The 20,321-nt window shown below is 47.5% G+C and overlaps 1 protein-coding gene across 1 annotated transcript in view; it reads left to right on the forward strand.

The window, feature by feature from the left end:
* Positions 1-20,321, forward strand: part of CYHR1 (cysteine and histidine rich 1) — an 84,843-nt gene that overhangs the window by 55,209 nt on the left and 9,313 nt on the right. The window contains exons 2-3 of the mRNA XM_034763765.1: positions 16,616-16,854; positions 18,256-18,467. Of these exons, the coding sequence (XP_034619656.1) occupies positions 16,634-16,854; positions 18,256-18,467 (433 nt within the window). The 5' untranslated portion in view covers positions 16,616-16,633. The remainder of the gene's footprint in view (positions 1-16,615; positions 16,855-18,255; positions 18,468-20,321) is intronic.

Below are 20,321 nucleotides of genomic sequence, written 5' to 3' on the forward strand. Positions count from 1 at the left end.
CTCACTGCTAATAGACCCAGGGGTGCAAATAGCCATCCTGCAGGGCGCTTGTTTACTTTCCGAACTCTGTTGACCTAAGGGTCAGGTTGGCCAGAAGACCCCAATAGCACCTCATGCATTGGAGCTCAGTTGCCTGCTAGCTTCACAGCAGTGAACGCGTTGGTTTGTGACAAGACCCCACTGAGGGATTGCGGGTATGTCCTTGAAGCGCGTTGCCAGCTGGCTCGGGGCAGACTCTCGTTTTCCTCTGTTTTCCTCTTGGAGGAGGACATTGAGGGCTAACTGAGTTCAGCCATATGCAGTACCTTGGTGTAGAGTCCTCAGCCTGTGGGTCACAACCCAAAATTGGGTGGCAGAAGTGTCAAAGGGTCGCAGGGTCTGGCAGGGCTTAACTCCCCGCTCTGGGTGTGTCAGCTTGGCGCATGGGTTGTGGTGCAGCCCAGGTTTGGCACAGCCTCCCTTCTATTGGTTGCAGAACCACTCACTCAAGTTTGACCTGGCCAGTTTCCCCACCCCCCCTATTAGGGAGGCCAGGCCAAACCTGAGTGGCTCTGCAACCCTGTATGACACCCCATCTTCTCTACACCCTGTCCTGCCCCCAGCCTGAGCCTGCAATGTAACCCCCCCCCCCCCCAGCATAACACCCATCCTGGCATTCCCCTAGATTTTTCCCCACAATATCCCCAGCCCCTTCTGTCCCCAACTCCTTCCACCAGCCCCCACTTTACCCACAGAACTCGCCACCCCTGCATCCCATGGACTTTGTATTTTCAGGAGCTGTTGGCTCACCACCCCTCCATTGCATCCACACACTCTTCTGCCCTACAAATCCCTACCTATGCTGGGGGTGGCAGTTTTCTTTGCGGGTGTCTTGGCTCATCGCCCTTCCCTCCAGTTGCTGGTGGAAAGTGTTCCCCAGATGGCCAGTGTCTGGAATCGTAGCTCTGAGCCCCCATAGGGGTGGAGCTTTGGGTCTGGGCTGCAACAGGCCATCAAGGTTTAGAAATGGGTCCTGAATTAGAACCACTGCAGTAGTGTACAGCCAGAGAATTGAACAACTAGCCGAGATGGGCGTTGGCAGGAGCAGCAGGCAGTGCTGCTGTTAAAAGGCAAATGGTCTTAAGGTCCAATCTAGCTCACAGTGGGAAACTTGCTCATTGTACCAGCTCAGGGACTGACTCTTCTTCTGAGCCTGCTATGCTAATCCTTTTGGCCACAGTGTTGGACTAAGATCTCACTCAGCTGGTTATCCACCCTGACCCCCAAGTCTTTTTTCAGGGTCACTGCTTCCCAGGATAGTGTCATCTGCAAAGTGTGGCCTACATTCTTGGTTCCTAGTTGTTGTTTTACATGTGGCCGTATCAAAATGCTGCATTTTTTTTTTTTTTTTTTCACCCAGCTTACCATGAGGTCCCGATCGCTCTGTATCTGTCCTCTGTTACTATTTGCCCACTCTGTCATCTGCAAACTATTACTAATGACTTTTTAATTCCAGGTCCCTAAAATGTTACAGCGTAGGGCCAAGAACTGATCCCACTGGGCCCCTATAGAAACACACCTGCTTGATGATGACTTCCTGTTCACGATTACAGCCAGTTCTTGGGCCACTGAACTCCGATTCATGAGAGATTATGCTGGTTTTTGTATTCTTGTTTTTAACCAAATGTCATGCAGCACCAAGCAAAATCCTTACGGAAGTCTAAATGTAAATGTCAACGCCATTACCTTCCTATCACCATCTTCCTTATGGCTTCAGCGTGAGAACTCTGCTCAGGGAGCCTCTGTACACCAGGAGATGGGGACTGGGAGAGGATTGAGTTTTGGGATCGCTTTGGGGGGGATCAAGAATCCTGAGATGTCAGCTGAGGTATTTAAGTTTGAGGAGGAAGTGGGGGGACAAACCACTTCTGTAGCAGGCCTGCAGCTTTTTATTGTACAGCTGGGCCTTATGGTGCAAGTCCATGGAAGAACTGGGCACATTCTGGCCCATGGTGTTTGTAATAGGGTCAAAGTACCCACAGGCTCTGCAGCCACTGCGCAACAGGGGCATATCTCCCCACTACATTCCCTGCTCCTGTTTCGTGGGCTGCTGTCTGAGCTGTGCCATGGGGTCAGTCTTCTTGTTAAGATGACAGGAAGCCATTAAAGAAACAAACCTCCACATCAGAAAATTAGTGAGCACTAGGGGCAAAACACTGCTATTACATGGTGTACTTATCAGGCCATCTGCCTCCAAGGTGCACCTAGGGATCATGGTGCAATGTCTTTATTTAATGAAGTGACCACCCTATTCTCCCACCCCTTCCCCTTAACTGCCTCATTCTTTACTAACCTAACGCCCCTCCTTCCCCACAGTATGTGAGAAGGGTAATGGATTCTAAGTAAGCAGGGAAGTCCATGGGATTGATGGGCTGTGGCTGCGACCAACTCACCTTGTTTTAAATGGTAGTCCTGCAGCCTGGACATCCCATTGCAGGTACGGGGTGGGGGTGATGGCATTCTAATTTTGGAACCACTTAAAAATATGAGCTGTGGGAAGAGGAAAATCCCACCAGTTAATAGTTACATTGAGTGCTCCAGTCTCAGGCATGCAAGAGGAGGGCTACTACTGACCAGCAGGACCCGAAATTTGGAAAACTCCTGGAAAGTCAGGGCTAGTGCAGGAAGGAGGACAAGGCCGTGATGCGTATGGAGCACGAGGAAGATGCCCGGTGAGGACAGATGAGCCCACTGGGAGTTCTGTAACAAAATGAGAGACTGCTGCTTTGACCTTGACCCTGGCCAAAGAACCGCCTCCCCGTTGCTTCTGTACGGGTGACCCCTTTCACCCAGCAGGCTTCTTGAGCGTGACACCCCTCCCTTCTAAATTAAAAAAAACGTTTTAATATATTTAACACCATTGTAAATGCTGGAGGCAAAGCGGGATGGAAGCTGATAGCTTGTGAGCCCCAAATTAGGATACTACCTATTACTCTGCCCTTCTAACGCATCCTCCCAACCTCTTCTGCAAGAGGAGGGGGAAGAGAAATGTCTGAAAGCAAACACCCCCCGGCAGAAGTGCTCTTGCTCTCATGCAGGTTATGTTTTTTTGATACTGGGGCAGGTCTGTGCGCTTACCTGTGTGTAATAAACTTTTTTGAAAATAAGTCTTGTACACTTTACACATCACAATTACTGTTGAGTGCCATTACACCTGCATTTCAATCCTCTGTCAGCTCCCTTGTACTAGAATATAAAGCCCACATCTGTGAAAAGTACAGCACCTCCATGAACTTTTCCCCATACAACTAATAAAGACCATTTAATGCTTACAAAAACCCAGTTCCATCTCCCCATAGAATAAACTCTACTTAAGTTATTCACTTCATGGATGTGTGCACCAGTCCCTCATGAGTTTAAAAGTTTGTTCTGACACGTGCTGTCTGTGCTAACCGCTTCACAGGTAACTTTGCCTGCACTGGTTAATGCCAGTCCGGCTGCCTTGATACTGAACTCTTCTGCCTGTTACGTAATGTGATACAGGCATCTGGGATTGTTGCATTAGTTGTGGGACTGCCACGGCAGGTCAGGAGTGCTCTCAGCCTGCTTTGTCTCATGCGTGCTCCTGCTATCTCCATCTGTTGTGTATACGTTGGAGTTGCTGTGTGATTGGGGTAGTGTCCCTACGCATCACACGAACAGCAACCCCATCAATGTACAATGGGAATCGCCTTCCTGTGCCTGCACATGAAAGTTGAGAATCTCTGGTCTGTTGTTAAACTGCTGGGTGGAGTTGAGGTTTATGGCTTCCAACAGGGGCTCTGGCCTGGTGGCCACCTTGATCACACACCCCTTCAGCAGTACGCGTACTGCCCTGCAGGACTCCAACAGGAGTGTTTGCCGGGGTGTACTGACTGTGCTGAGGAGTTGGCTACCAGATAGCTCAGGGGTTCTCAAACTGGGGGTTGGGACCCCTCAGGGCGTTGTGAGGTTATTACATGGGGGGGGTCATGAACTGTGAGCCTCCACCCCAAACCCTGCTTTGCCTCCAGCATTTATGATGGTGTTAAATCTATAAAAAAGTGTTTTTAATTTATAAGGGGGAGGTCGCACTCAGAGGCTTACTGTGTGAACGGGGTCACCAGTACAAACGTTTGAGAACCACTGAGATAGCTGGTGTAGCCAGCTTCCAAGAGCAATCTTCACTCTTCTCTGGGGAGGGGAACTCTCCTTGTCATGGTCTGTTCTAGCGGTGGGGCCGGGTGGGTTTGCTTCCTCATTCTGAATGCGTGCAGTTGTTGATCCTCATCTCTGCTATTAAACATCTCAGCCCACTACTCTGTGGCTTATGGTCTGGAGCCAACATCAGGATTGCACCTGCGTCCTCCAAGAAGAGCAGTCGTGTCCCAGCGGTGTTGGAGAGAGTGGGTGCATGCTTGCTGCATGCTTCTGGCTTGTTCTTGCAGATGCTGCTGGAACTGCCTCCACACCCTTCCAGCAGCTAGAGGTTTCCCCACTGGAGGGCAGGGGCAGTAGTCCAGCTGAGGTGGACCTGGACAGCAGGGCTAGTGGGACACGGGGGGGTACTTGAATCCCTGAGAGAGCAGCACAGATGGGGCCTTGGAATGCACCCATCAGGCGTTCCAAATAACTGTCACAAGTCACCCAGGATCTGCTGGGAGCAGATCACCAGCTCCAGCCTCTCTCCATCTTCAGTGGTTACCCCCTTCAAATAACTACATTGGTCAGGTATCCCCTCTCCCCAAGTCACCAATTAACTATTGCCCTGGAGTTTTCAAAGGATCCTTTTTGGGGGGAGGCACTCAATTCCCATTGAAATTCAGTGGTACTTGGGAGCATCTCTTTGGCTTCTGGTTTCAGAGTGGTAGCTGTGTTAGTCTGTACCAGTAAAAGAAACGAGGAGTCCTTGTGGCACCTTAGAGACTAACAAATGTATTTGGGCATAAGCTTTCGTGGGCTAAAACCCACTTCATCGGACGCATGGAGTTGAAAATACGGTAGGTAGGTATATATACAGCGCACATGAAAAGATGGGAGTTGCCTTTGGCTTCTGACAGTCCCAGCCATACCTCTGACAGGGCTGGTTCTTAACGAGCCCTGCTTGCACATGGGTTTGCTGTAGTCCTGGGATCTTTAGTCACAGATGCCTGCTGCATAAGGCAGTAGAGCAGTCTACTGCTGGTGGGTAGCTTGGCAGTTTTTTGGTTGGGGCCTCATCAGGGAGTGAACAGAACTGTTTATTTCTGCCTTAAATCATCCTGTGTCCTCCACAGCCCAGTCAATCTAAGCTTTGCAGCAGAAGGCCAGGAACCATGGCCCTGCTGCCAGTTCAGTACAGCGTCTCTTGTGTGAACGTAGCATAACAAATGTATTTTGCGCCACATACAAATTTTCAGTAATTGCAGAAACTGGGGAAGGGAGGCAGCTGGGTGCTTTGAAAGCTCTCTGCTGTCTTCTGAAGAGGGTCAATACGTGGTGGCTTTGGGTGTCCAGAAGTGAGGGAGGTAGGCGTCTGTTTGGGGTTTTGTGGAACACAGTAGGCATTTGAGGTTTTTTTCTTGCTGTTTCTCAGCACTCCAGTGTATGTTTCCCTTTCCCGCAAGGGTGGGTGTGACTTTAAATGTGCTGGGGAGGGGAAGGTTTGTTCCTCATTCCTCACCCTGCTCTCTTAGCCCTTGCCCCATCACTGCACTTAGCAATGGAGAAATGTGTTAGGTTGATGTTTATCCTAAAATGCTCTAGCCAGGGTTAACCCGTGCCCTTTGTCATAGCTGTTCTAGGCTGTCTGCAGACCCACGCAGATAGAATGGGAGTTTAAATCTGGTTTACTTCAAGGCTTGTTTTCCCCAACCAAAAGGACTAGAAACTCTTTTACAAAACTAGAAGCATAGTTCCTGTAGTATAATTAGGCAGCATGTATTTAAAAGGGGAGTGATGTGGCTATTTTTGCAGCCAATAATCACATTATTCATGGGGCTGTGGTCATGTTTGACTTGTGTACCTAGATTCTGGCTTTCCCTCCCTGTCCTGTGGGTTTACTGTTACTATAAATTGTGCAGCTGCTGACCTCTGTGCAGTTTCTTGCTGGGCTGCACTGCATAATGAACAGTGCAGGGTCACTGAGCTCCGGCACGCTTGCCTTTCCCACAACTGTGTAAAAAAAAAAAAAAGTCAAACTTTTTCTGAGGTTTGCTGAAGGTTTCCAGGCTTTCTGGAAACTTCCATCTGAGCCTGGTAGTGCCGCCCCTCCTGCAGAGCGCTGCCCCTGGTTGGTAGATGTTCCACTTTAGCTCTGAACCCTGGGGTGAGTAAGTCCTTTGAGAATTCCCAAACTCCTTGTGATTTTTGAGCTGCCTGAAGTTTTGCAAGCTGCTCCACAGTTCCCAATGTTTTTGACGTACCCGTGGAGAGCTAGATCCTGCCCTGAGCTCTTTGCACTGTTCTGCCCCAGCTGTTGGTGTGGAAGGAACGAAGAGCACGTGGCGCACTGGGATTAGCAGGAATGTCACAGTTTCACGGGTTTTAAGCCTTCTCCTGGAAGGTGGAAGAGAAGCTCCCCTGACTCGATCAGCTGGCGTGAGCACAGGGTGGGATAGGCTCTGCCCTTCTCTTCTGGGTGCATAGCTAGAGCTTATGTTCCGAATCCGTCCAAACCATCCCTGTCCACGAGCCCAGCAACTTGAGTGATCAACGGGAACTGCTTTGTCAGACTCAAATTCCAATTAATATCAAGACTGAATGACTTGGGGGAGAATAGATTTCGCTTGTCTAAAGCGTTCCTGGGCAGCAGCCTTTCTGTCACGCTCCTGCCCAGGGAGACTGGCTGCGGGTGCCTGGAGATTGTGGAAAGAGCTTATCATCTTGGAATGCAAGTGTTAGAGTTCGTTTCGTTTGCAGACGTGCTCGTTGTACGCCCTTTACCTTCCTAGTGGTGGGCGTTTCAGTGGGGGTGCCGTGTCCAAGTTCTGAGGCTGTCACCATGGTATCTGAGCGCCTGCTTTGCCACGCACCGTTCTTGGGATTGGTGGGTTATTCCGAAAGGTGTCTTCAGCTCTTGTCCTAAACAGTCAGGCTTGGGCTCAGTCTTCTCTCTTCTGGCAAGGAGTTCCAGACCCCGAAGTCCTGCTGCAGAGACTCCTGCTTACTTCCACAGGGCCTTTCAAACCTACCCCCTCTGTTGCCACAAGCCCACCCCACAACCCAGCTGCACAATGATCACCCCACTGTGCACAGGGGCAGCCTGAGGGCATGGGGGAGGTTCAGAGATGATTCTTTGGGAACCACACCTCTTACCATGTGTATGGATCATTAGGTCTCTCCCAATGTCCTGCTGTAGAAATTGAGGCCAACCGGTTGTGCAGCATAGCTACAAATATCTAGAAAACTTCTTGCAAAGTGTTCAGGTTCTTGTACTGTGCCTGTGGCCATGTATGTAAGTGGCATGGAAAACCCTATTGGATGGGGTTGAGGGTAATCTTGATGGTTTATCCTTGTTGGAGCGGGTCAGAGCGACTGGCTTCTCCCTGTTTACATTGGCTCCACTGGCGTGGTCCAGCAGGATCCTTTCGCAGAGTATTTGGGATGTACGTAGGGGTATTCTCTGTCTTTGCTCCTTCTCCATTTGTGTGATGTTCTGTTCTTGGGGATCAATCTTCCACACAGGCGGGGCTGCTTTGTCTTTATTTCCTGACAACTTTGAATTGGAAGTCACAGACAGAGAGCGATGCCGGCTAGAGCAGAGCAGTGTCCCGTTGCTCAGCTGCAGTGTAGAATTCCTAGCGGATTAGAGGCACCACATGGCTGGTTCCACTCAGACGCCATTCCCTGAGAAGATCATGTGAGCGGTTATAGGTCATGATGCTGCATGCTTTTCGTGAAAGCAGGAAGCTGTAGTAAGTTACACGATCCCGTCTCTGAACGCAGTGGAGCTGCAGAGACTTGTGAAACACGTTTTTCTGTATTCGTGAACCCAAAAGTGGCTTGCAAAAAATAGTGGTTTTTTCCCTGCTCTGATTTATGACATGTAAGGCCTGATGGGGTCACCTTTTTAGGAACGTAGGAGTTGCCAGACTGCATGAGATCTGAGGTCATCTAGTCCAGTATGTATCTGTGACAGTGGCTAGTAGCAGATGCTTCAGAGGAAGGAGCAAGAAACTTCCCATGAGGCAGGTGTGGGATAACTTGCTCCCCACATTAGGTCTTGTCCTAATCCCTAGTAGTTACAGATCCGTTTCAGGGTGGAAGCATTAACTCCTATTCCTCTGGATACTTGTGTTATGCGTGGGACTGTCCACTCCCTTTTGAACCTTGCTATGTTCTTGGCCCTGTCCTGTACAATGAGTTTTTATGGGTTTTGAATTTCCCACCTTTTTTAAAATTTTGTTGACTGTCCCCTTATTCTTGTGTTTGAGATGGAGACCATCAGCTCCCGGTCTACCCGCTAGACCAGGGGTTCTCAACCCTTTTCTTTCTGAGGCCCCTCCAACATGCTATAAAAACTCCACGGCCCACTTGTGCCACAACAACTGGTTTTCTGCATCTACAAGCCAGGTCCTGTATTAGGGGATAGCAAGCAGGGCAGTGGCCCAGGGCCCCACGCCACAGGGAGCCCCAGGAAGCTAAGCTGCTCAGGCTTAGGCTTCAGCCCCAGGTGGCGGGGCTCAGGGTGTGGGGGCTTTGGCTTTCTGCCCTGGGCCCCAGTGAGTGTAATGCCGGCCCTGCTTGGCGGATCCCCTGAAACCTGCTTGTGGACCCCCAGGGGCCTTGGACCCTTGATTGAGAACTGCTCCTCTAGACCACTCGTTTTATGTGCTTTTATCACGTCCCCTCTTATTAGTCTCCTTTCTGAGGTAACAGCTACTCTTCACAGGAGAGATTTTCCAGGCCTCTGAACAGTTTTTTTTGCTCTTCTCTGAACTCCCTCCCGCTCTGCAATATCCTTTCTGAGATGGGATGACCCATACTGCACACAATATCCAGACGAGGCCTCACCATTGACTTATATAAAGGCGTTATAACGTTATCTTGATTATACGCAATCCCACTCCTTATACATGCTCGTATCTTGGGGTTTTTTGAGCTCAACTCTTCCTTGATCTGTCTACACTGATGCTCGGGTTCCTTTCCTGAGTTGGTTGATAGGTTAGAACCCTGTATGGTGTGTGAGTAGTTTGATTTTTTCCCTCCAATGTGCCTTACTTTGCATTTATTAATGTTGAACTCTTTCACATTATGTTGTGCGTTCACCTTTCTCTGAAGCTTAGCATGGTCCTTTTCTAGTCTTTCTGTGTTAGAGCTGTCAGCACTTAGCTTCAGCTTCCCTGGTTTTGCTGGCAGATTAGAGAATTGGAATGAGGGTTAGTACAAGGTGAGACTGAGCTCAGGGTAACGGGAAAAGAAATAGATTTTTTAGTCAGGGCGCTTACAACTTAAAAAACAAAACAAAAAAACAATCTCAGGGAGAAAAACTCTGTGAATGATCCAAACCCCCTTCCCTTGTGAGTGCTGAGAAAACTTCCACCAACATTTTGCTGAAAGAGTGTTTAGAGCAGGGTGGAGAAAATCAATGATTTTTAAACATAAAATAAATAAATTCAGATTTTTTTAAAAAATTGAAATGAGATTTTCTAATTGTTTAAATTCTAAGGTTTATTTCTTTTAAAAAATAAATGTATTGAAACTGAAATCTGAATTTAATTCAAAATACATTGAGGCCCCAATTTATTATAATTCTTAAAACAGTTAAATGAACATGCTGAATACATGGGCCTCTATCAAAAACTTTGAGTTAAAGGCTGCTTTTCTATATAAAGAAAGAATGGGGGGAAAGATGTAACTTCTGAAGTCAGTCTTTATAAATATGGCACAGCAGGTCATGTACTACATTAAGAGCTTGTTTTGTTTAACAAAAATAAATGGTATATGATTTTTTGTGTGTTTAATTAAATTATAGTTACCATCCTAATGCAGCTTGACACAAGCCATGAGCAAAAAATGAATTATCTAGTTGTTAAGCAATATGTCATTCACTATTTTCTAACATACTAAAATGTACAATTAGTTAATAAGAATCTGAAAATATTAAGCTATACAATTGCTTAAATAATTATATATTGTTCTAATGTACCCTCCGAGTAATAAAAAGATGTTCTATTTAGTTGTAATTCAGCATGGTTTAACGGTTATATTAACCAGTGCGAATGCACCTTTCTTTAGAAAATAACTGAAGTACAAATGGAAAAATTGATTAAAATGGATGATTTAAATCGAGGCTTTCCACTTGGTGATTAAATCATGATTTAAATTGCCATTTAAATCACCTTGATTTAAATCAATCTGCCATGATTTGACGGATTCGAGAAAATGGTGACTCCTAATATTTCTAATGTAAGAAACAAGCAGAAAAGTTTCAGTGTTAGCCCTTTATCTACTACCCAGGAGCAAAAAGGTCACAGGCACAACTTGTATTTGTAGGTCACTTTTACATCAGAACGAGTACCTAGAAGCACCTTGCTGACACAGAGGCCTGTACATTAAGGAAGATGAGGTAGCATGTTAAGACCTGATGCAAAACTGACCAGCTGTTGAGCAGGGCTCGGATAGTCGATTGGTTCTCATTTGATGCAGAGAAAGATGAATTTGTCGTTTTTAGCCCCAGTGGAAATTTGGGGGCTTTGGCTGGAAAGGTTTCGTGTTCCCTTATTTCTGTTGCAAATGACACTCTTTGGCCTGTACCTCCTCAGCTCTTGTGGATGTCGGTTTTAGAACATTTGCCCTAGTTACGCCCTTATGTTTTCTGGAATGTGGGCCATGGCTTGAGAAGTGTCTTTGCTGCCTTTCGTATGGAACAAGCCAGCAGCACGTTGTAGTGAGCAGAGTCTAGGAGACAGGTACTTTTTCCTATGGAAAGTCAGGGCAGAAAGGAAAAATGACCCTCAAAGGTAAATCTGTAACTAAACTTTGTGTAGAAACATTGTGACTTCCTTATCAGCACCCTGACAATCAGAGGAGAGTCCTCATCTGAGAGTCCATATACTCTAGACTTGGAAAACTGGCCAGAGGCAGACAAACTGGGATTTAGAATTTGGTCACTCAATGTCATCGGCCGTGGTACTCATCTTTCCAAGGGCAATGATGCAAAACCCAGGATGGGGTAGGTTTTAAAAACATCCTGTTGCTGGAAATTGGGATGCTTTGCCAAGTGGGGAGGAGTAGCGAAGCCATCAGTTTCTGCAGCCGCATACATGACAGCTTTAAATGAGCCTGGATGATGAAATTGCACAGTAATAACTGTCCGCTTGATTGTGCCATTGTTCCCCTGCATTAATGTTTTCTGATACTGGAGGCAGCTGCAGATTGAAACTCACGAAGACTAGTGAATTTCATATTGTTTGTACCACAAGGAAACTACTTGTGGGCAGGAACTCGGGCACTAGCTGTCAGGCTATGCAAGGCTTCCAGTGCTACTGGTAATCTGATTGTTTACAAGCGTGTTAAAACAGGCTTCTCCCCCTCCCCACCCCAAACCAATTATCTGGGAGTTGTTCTCTCTTCCCTGGGCTGGGGCTGGGCGGTAAGTAAGGGTTGCCCTGCCACAGGTAATTAAACTACAAACCCGCCGAATCCAAGCACCCACGGCCTGGCTAGAATGCAGTCATATGTGTCTGCTTGAAAAGAAGCACCGGACACCCTGGAGAAACCAGTTCTGTCTCTTGTGACCTTTGACTTGCTAGTTTCCGACCTGGTTTGCACTGGGGGAATAGAATCAGGGCTGTGTCAGCTGGTTGTTATCGGAGCTCCAGAGTCTCCTAACTACAGTGCCTACCCAAAAGGACGGTCTTTCTCTTCTGCTGATTGGCTGCTTGCTGGGACCTCATTTCGGTCTCATTCCCCTTGCCCTGCGTGGGTCCCCTCCATCCTTCCCTGGCCTCAGTGCCCACTCTTCCTGCCTTTGTGGGGTTTGCCATTCAGCTGACCCCTTTGTGCCTTCCCTCCTCTCCCAACCCCCTTGCGAAACACTTAATATAATAAAGAAAAATAAAGGAGGACAAACTAAGCCCACTCATTTTTATATGAAAATAAATCATGGCACTAACATGCCATTGAACTGTCACTCGGTTCCCTCTGCTTGTAAATTACACCCATTTTTGACTCCATGTCTGTCTGGTGTATTTTGATTAGGAACAATCTTTTATTCTGTCTGTGCAGTGCCCAGCACACCGAGGCGCTGATCTCTGGTGGGGCTCTAGGTGCCTGTGTGATAATAAATAACACGTAAGAGCAAGGGGTAGGTGAGAACCGACTCTGGAGACTGCTTGACACTGGGCGCCGGAGGCCTGTCTAAAATAATTTTCCACGTAGGCTAAATCTCTTTAAGGGAATTTGACTTACGAAGGAAAACACAGAATTGTAACATGGCAGCTCTCCAGTAGTGCTGGGATAGAGGCTGTCTCACTGGTAGTGCAACATCTTACTAGCTGGATTTTGGTTTTTTCCAGTGTGTTTTTACACAATGGGTGAATAGTTGCTTTGTAGTAGCTCTTCCGTTTCCCTTCTGTACAGGACAGCTCTCTCTACCAGAGCTTTCAGTCTTCCGAGTACTAGCCACGGGTCAGTTGAACACGACTCTGCTAGTCTAAGGAATTTTACACTAGGACTTGCACTAATAAAATTTCTCTAAATCTCAGTGCTCAGGGTCGAATACGATTGAGCCCTGGCTAGATGCAATTATGTTACTCCCTCCTCAACCTTCCAAGGATCACTGCATGTGAGAGGCTTTAGTCTCTTTAATTGTCTTGGACTTGGTAAAACTTTATTTTTTACAAATAAGCTTTTACACGTAAGGCAAAGAGGAAGGAAAGAACCAGCAGGGACTTGCAAAGAAAAGTCCAGTTATGGACAGAAGCACGTTAGACTCTGTAGCCAAACATAAAACCAGCCGAGGAATCCTAGAGCCTGCCTAACGGGAATGTTGGTGCCTTGTTATTTCATGAATATGGATCACCTCCAGCTATTTAACTTTTGAAGTGACACAGTGGCTCAAACGTACCTGTTTTAAGGTGACTGTGTTTTTTACTTTACTTGTCTCTCAGAAAGGTGCTGTCTGTATTGGTTCCTGCTAACCTTTTTACTGGTGCTCATTTCAGTCCTGTGCTTCTGCCTGAAATTCAGATCTCTAGCAAAGGACCAGCAAAGAGGAAGTGTAGATCTTGCTACTGCAAGCCATGCTGGTGATGTTTCTCTGAAAATGGATCAAATGAATGATACGCTTGTTCAGGGAAAGGTGACTTGCATGGAAGCTCTTAGGGACCTTCTTCTGCTGCAGCTTTCCCATATCAAGTACACAGCACCAGTTTGATTTCCAGAATAGCCTGGTAAAAATGAAATAGCCAATTGGATTTGCTGCTACATAGAACGATGCCACATCCTAGATGTGACGGGTTTGGTCACAGAGACCCCCTTGGGACTGTCACTTGTTGTGCTGAAATGACCTCTGAGCCAGTTTTCCCTGCCAGCTTGGGACTTCCAGAACCCTGTCTTGTTGAGCCAGAGATGCTAGTCTGCTGCAACAGAGACCCAGGATCCGGTCCACACCCCCAAAGCTGCAGACTTAACTGAAAACAGCTCAGCAGGTTACCTTTCTCCAGCACCCAGACACCCGGTTCTCAATGGGATCCAAACCCCAAATAAATCCCTTTTACTCTGTATAAAGCTAATACAGGGTAAATTCATAAACTGTTCGCTCTCTGTAACACTGATAGAGAGATATGCACAGCTGTTTGCTCCCCCAGTATTAATCACTTACTCTGCGTTTATTAATAAACAAAAGTGATTTTATTAAGTATAAAAAGTAGGATGTAAGTGGTTTCAAGTAATAACAGACAGAACAAAGTATTTCACCAAGCAAAATAAAGCAAAAATATACAAGTCTAAGCCTAATACATTAAGAAACTTATTACAGGTAATATCTCACCCTCAGAGATGTTCCAATAAGCTTCTTTCACAGACTAGACTTCTTCCTAGTCTGGACCCAATCCTTTCAACTGGTACAGTCCTTGTTAGTTCCCGCAGACATCTCAGGTGGTAAGCAGGGTTTTTTTCATGACTGGCAGCCTCCTTTGTCCTGCTTCCCTCCCCCTCTTTTATAGCTTTGGCACAAGGCGGGAATCATTTGTCTCTCTGGGTCCCCACCCCTCCTTCTAAATGGAAAAGTACCAGATTTAAGATGGATTCCAGTATTAGGTGACATGGTCACATATCACTGTAAGACCCCTAGTCTCCATTCTTCCTGGGTTGGCCCACACCTACACAGGAAGGCTTGCAGGTAAATAAACCATTTACAACCAGTTGTCCTAGTCAATAGCAGCCATCAAGATTCTAAACCACCATTAATGGCCCACACTTTGCATAATTACAATAGGACCTTCATATTTCTAACTTCAGGTATAAGAAGGACACATGCATACAAATAGGAGGAACATCTTCAGTAGTTTTAACCTTTGTTAGGATACCTTACAAGAGACCTTTTGCATAAAGCGTATTCCAGTTACATCATATTCACACTCCTAAGCATATTTCCATAAAACATATGGAGTGCAACGTCACACTAGTATAAACACTTGTGTGAACATTTGGAATCTGCTCTCTTCAAAGACTCAGTAAGTGGAGTTTGAACACAGGCTTCCTCAGGACAGGCTGTCCTTCTTGGGCTGGGATAGAAGGTGTGTTACAATGTGTTGGTTATCCCAGTCTAACTAACGGGTTCCAACTTTCCAAGTGCTGCAGGCTGAGGTGAAAACTAGACTCCCCTTATGGTTCACCTTGCCCGGCTAACATGTTAACATACAATTTGCTTTTGGTTGTTTGGTGGTAATTGACGCGCTCTTTGTGGACATTGTAGGACACACTGGTGGAAATCTGGCTTGCTCTAGACGGAACAATGCAGCTATACAGCCCTCATGCCTTGGGGCTTAAGTTTAGCGCTAAATGAGGTCAAGAAGACACGTCCTCCCATTGTGCGGAATTGCACAAATAGGTGGTTTGTGGTGGGGTGTGGTTCTGCTCTTGGGATGTTTCCATCACCCATCGAGGATAAGGGGCGCAGTGTGACTGGCCAGGGGATGTCTCCTTGGCTTCAGGGGTAGAAGCCTGTGGGGTTTTATTTTTGACGTAAGGGCCAGTATTCTGTGCTGTGTGTGATTTGTATAATGACTGTTGCAGCGCATGGCTCAGTCTGTGGGTTTCACTTTCCTAGTCAGGTGGGAAAGGGACAATTTATCGGAAGCTCTTTGGCTGGGTTCAGACTCAAGAAACTTTATTTTCAAAAACACTTTTTGTAAAGGTGTTGAAAACAGTTTCATCCTGTCTACGCAAGCAGTTAAATTGTCTTCAGCATCAGTCCAAGGAAACCAATAATTAACTGACCTAGTGCTGAAAATAGCTGTCTCCTGGTGTAGTAGGGCTCCAGCGTGTTGGAAAGTGTGTGAACCGAAACTTGATAGTGGTCAGGAGTGCTAACAGGCGTCAGTCTCCTCTGTCTTCCAAGGCTCATAAATCGCTGTGAGTTAAGCATGCGATACAGAGGTTGCCTGGATTCCATTCAGTCTACATTTGAATAAAGGAAGAGTAAAATTGTCTGTTCTGAAATGAGCTATTGTCCTTTTGCTGTGCCAGAGGAGAACGCAGGCCTTCCTCGGGGCTGGGGGTGTCACCTGCAAGGCTGTTACAAAGCAGTCGGAATGGGGGTGGGGGGAGTGCCATTCACTTTCTGTTGTCGAGCTACAAGAACAGTGCCAGTAAAAATGGCGCTGCCTGGCTGGCCAAACCCTGGGTACCATGTGCCTTTTTCCGCATGTTTGGTCTTTGACTGGTCAGTCATTTGTTTGTTCCCGGTTTGAAGCTGTGCCATCTTTAAACAAAGCGAAAGCAGTAAGTCTTTCTGCCAGGCTACAGGATTATCTGAGTGGGGGGAAATCCAGCCTTGGCATTTAGCCCCTAACGTTCTGTCCTTTGTGTGTAAAAAGATGGGCAGACCCAGGATAATGGCACCACCAAGTCAGAAATTCATGTTGTTTCACATCTTTCCCTCCCCTCCCCATTGGTCGGTTTGAAGCCAGGTGCTGCTGAGTTCGGAGTGAAAGTCTCCTACTTTCTAGTTTCTGATCTTTGCCAGGGGTACGGTCCAGGATTGTTCTCATCAATGTGGAAGAGTTTTGACAAGTTTGCAATATGGGCTCCCATCTCTTTTTACTACGCAGGGAATTGCTGTTCCTGTGTCTCCCTCAAGATCACAGTGGAACAAATGAGGGTCCTTTGCTTTACTTAAAGATTAAACATTGCGGTGTTAATTGAAGAGGCGAGGTCTAGTTTGGTTTACCTGACGCCTTTCGCACATTGGTGCATTTAAAAAAAATTCTCCTTGTGTTGCTCTCTTGTCTAACATGTCAGTGGACCAGAGAGCAACAGTACATATATGTATGCAGCAAAAATGACATCTGTTTATAATCAAAATATAAGGGAGACTAGAGGGCAAGCCTGTCGGAGGTGTAGAGTGAATCTCTGGTATGCCATTTCCCGCAAGGTCTTTGAAGCTTCGTTTCCCTTTCCTTCTTCACAGTGTACTAATGGTCACTTGATGTGCGCTGGCTGTTTTATCCACCTCCTAGCAGATGCCCGGCTGAAGGAGGAACAGGCTACGTGCCCCAATTGCCGTTGTGAGATCAGTAAGAGCCTATGCTGCCGAAACCTGGCTGTGGAAAAAGCAGTGAGTGAGCTGCCATCCGAGTGTGGCTTCTGCATGCGGCAATTTCCTCGCTCTCTGCTGGAGAGACACCAGAAAGAGGAGTGCCAGGACAGGTAACCAGTCTCACCTTCCGTTCAGTGAGGCACGAGATGCTTTCGCTGAGGAAACTGTGTGCACTGGCCCCATGATGTGGGGCTGCAGTAAAACAGGCTCCCTCTTCTCCTGTTTGTTGTTTGTAAGGTGGCCTGGCTGCAGGTCACACTAGGTGAGACAGGAAAGTGAAGCTTGTGGCCGGCTTGGCTGCAAGTGGCTTTACTTCCCTAGAGTTGGAAAGCGGCACTGAGACCGCATAGATTTGCACATGATTGCTTTCTATCGCTTCTGTCTCATGCTGGCAGAGGCCGCGCATTGTCCTAGCCTGTTGCATGCACCCTCCCAACCTTCCTTATCTTGTGTAGTTCTGAGCAGCCCAAAGCCTGCGGGATGCTTCTCTCAGGCAGAGTCCACTAGCCCAGAGAGCACTGGCTAGACTGCAGCATGTCAGCTGGGGCAGAAGCTCCGGTTACACAGCACAGTTGGGAATTCAGACTTACTGTACTGCCTGGCCACGTGAGTGCTTCAGCTGTACTATCTAGTACTGCGATCTAGTGAAATCTAATAAACCAGCCAGGATTGAGTGTCAGGATTTGGCTGGGAGGTCCCCGGCAGGAAGCCATGTGCATGCCCTCTCTGGTAAAATGACACCATTCCCATCACTCCTACGGAGGCTATGCCCCAGCATGGCACTACAGGGCTGTGCTGTGGTAGGGGCTTTTTCAGTTTAAAATCCTGCCCACACTTGGTCGCTGGCAACCCCTCGCACTCGTTGCAGTGAAAAGGGAGTCAGCGCTGACGTCTTTTCAAACTCCATTTCAAATTCAGTCCGAAAGGCACCTCCTGTCACTTCAGTTGTATGCTCTGTACTTTACACGAGTGCTTTTAAAGGGGAGTATTGCTAGTATGGGATAGTTGCTACTTTACTACTCCCCAGAAGGTGCCGCATTTCAGCGGTCGGTGAAGAGCGAGCCCTGCAAACAGTCCATGGAGTTCTTTGGCATCTCATAAAATGACAGGTGCTCAATAAATCTTGGTGAAGATTTATACTGCAGTAGCGCCCAGGGGCCCCACTGAGTCAGGTGCTGTACAAGTGACACACTAAGATGCCACCCCAGATTAGGTTACTAACACCATTGCTGGGACCAGCTGTTCAGTTGGAGTATTAATGACTGCAGCCAAACATGCTGGCTTGTAAAAGCCTAGGCCCCTTTGGCACGGATGAAGGTTCTGGGATGCCGAGGCCCAGAGGTTTAGTGATGAATTCCGGTAGCCGGTGATGTCGTTACTGTTCCACCAGGTTGGTCGGGTTTTGCTTTCGGAGGCTGTATTCTGATGGTCTCATTGCTGGAGTGTCATTTGCCCTTGGTGCATGTCATTCCGTGGTGCAAGTACTCCTGTTTGTGCTCTCTTCGTAACAGGGTGACTCAGTGCAGATACAAGCGGATCGGGTGCCCGTGGCAGGGTCCATACCATGAACTGACAGTTCATGAAGCGGAGTGCACTCACCCCACAAAGACTGGGAATGAACTGATGGAGATTCTGGATGAAATGGACCAAACCCATAAAAAAGAAATGCAGCTGTATAACAGTATCTTCAGCCTGCTCAGCTTTGAGAAGATTGGCTATACAGGTAATCACTCAGCCAGGCCAAACACAGCCTCCTCCCAGTGTTTTCACTGTCTTGCTTTTGGCACTCCTGTTATTTACGTACTGATGAAGCCTGTTTTTCTTATGTAATGCACAGTGCCGGTCTGTAGATCAGAAGAGCCTGGGCTTTGCTGAGCAGACTGTCCCAGTAGTGCTCTCCGAGAACCCTTCCCTGTCTCTTGGAGTTGGGTTAGCTCGTGTCTGTGTTCCTTGCTTGGTGCTGGGCGGAGATGGAGGGGTGGTCAGACATGTTAAGAGTTGGCTCAGCAGCAGCAGAGTTCATTGTCCTGGCGTCAGGTGGGATTTGGATTCGGGAGGCGAATGCAGGATTCCGGGGCCTCGGAACTGGTGAAGACGGGCCCTGTTTCCCAGGTTATGTGCTTGGGCTCTGGACAGTAGCTGACCTCAGTTCTTATGGCGCTGCTTCCCTTGATGGCTAGTGCACGGAGCAACACTTGTGTCGAGTGTGAAGGAAGGCCACATCCTAGCTGCAGGTAAGGTGCTGTAGTTGCATCCACTGGATTGACGAACAAGACCAGAATAATAAGAATATAAACCAGTGTTGCCTGTGATGTTTCTTTGTTTTACTGCAAGTGAAAATGAAATTTGACAGCATCCAGCTAACAGACCCCTTATCTGTCATCTGATACATCCTTCCAGCCGGAGTCCAGTGTATTAATAACTGAAGTGACCCACCCACACACACTGACCGTATGGGATAGGCCTCTCGTTCCCACTGCATGGGAATTACAGCTCCTCACATTCCGGTCTGGTTCCTGTTCTTGGGGCACACACTTAGTGAGCTATTCAGAAAGCTTAATTTATCTTTCACGGGGATTTCTGTGCTGTTGGTTTTGTATCCATCTCCTGGAGAGAGCTCTTCGTAATACGTAGTCATTTCTCAGATTTGAGTGTCTCCTGTTCTTGCTTTTCCTTTGGGTAAAGAAAAGCCCCAGTGCAGAGCTATCTATTGTCTACCTCAAATGGCAACTTGTGAGGGTGGGGAGGGGGGGAAAGGAGGGATAAAAATCAACTTTGAATTAACACCTTTGACACAACTAAATACAATGAAACACGCAGGGAAGCTGGTTACTCTGTTGGCACATCAGTGCTAAAGTCGGGCCCCGAGAATTGCTTTTTAAGATTTGTTTGTGCTTGAGGTACTTGCAGGCAAATAATATGGAAGAGAATCTCTGAAGAGGGTATGGAGGGGGAAGGGTGTGGGTGGGGAAAACACATTTCCCTTACCATAAAGATTTAGCAGCCCCGCAGAGGGAAGCGTAGAGGGAAGATCTCCTGGTCTCGGCTGGCTTTCCTCCTCCACTCAGGAGCACTGGGTGCTCTGCTGTTCCAGAAGGGAGCTGCAGGCAGACGTGTGTGATAACCTCGTACTGTTCAAGGTCTCTGCTTCCCTCTCCCACGGGAGGCAGAAAGGTGATTTTTGTGGTTGCAGTGACAGCCACTCTAGCATCCTGCTGCATTGATGACTTTGCTTTTTAAATCTGGAGCTGAGTCCTTAGTGAAACTTCTCTAGGCCAGTGTGTGGCAAATGGATTGTGCTAGGAGCTCAGATCTTGAAAAATGGAGCAGTCTTGTTAGCTGATGCGCTTAGCCCGGATTCTGGTTTTTCCCAGCATTACATCCATTGCTGCCTGCGGATACACGTAAGTAGTTGGTGCTGAGGAGGGGAGCAAAGTTCTGTAGCGCACCATGGTAGCGTCTGCCCTTGGAGCACAAGCCTGAGTTAGAACCGTTGCCTAGGGAATGAGATAGCCCAAGCTCTGCCCGGATGCTGCTTTCCGGGTCCAGCCCTGTTGGATAAGTTAGCTCAGGCGGG

The sequence above is a fragment of the Trachemys scripta genome, chromosome 2 (genome assembly GCF_013100865.1).
Source record: "Trachemys scripta elegans isolate TJP31775 chromosome 2, CAS_Tse_1.0, whole genome shotgun sequence".
Taxonomy (NCBI): Eukaryota; Metazoa; Chordata; order Testudines; family Emydidae; genus Trachemys; species Trachemys scripta.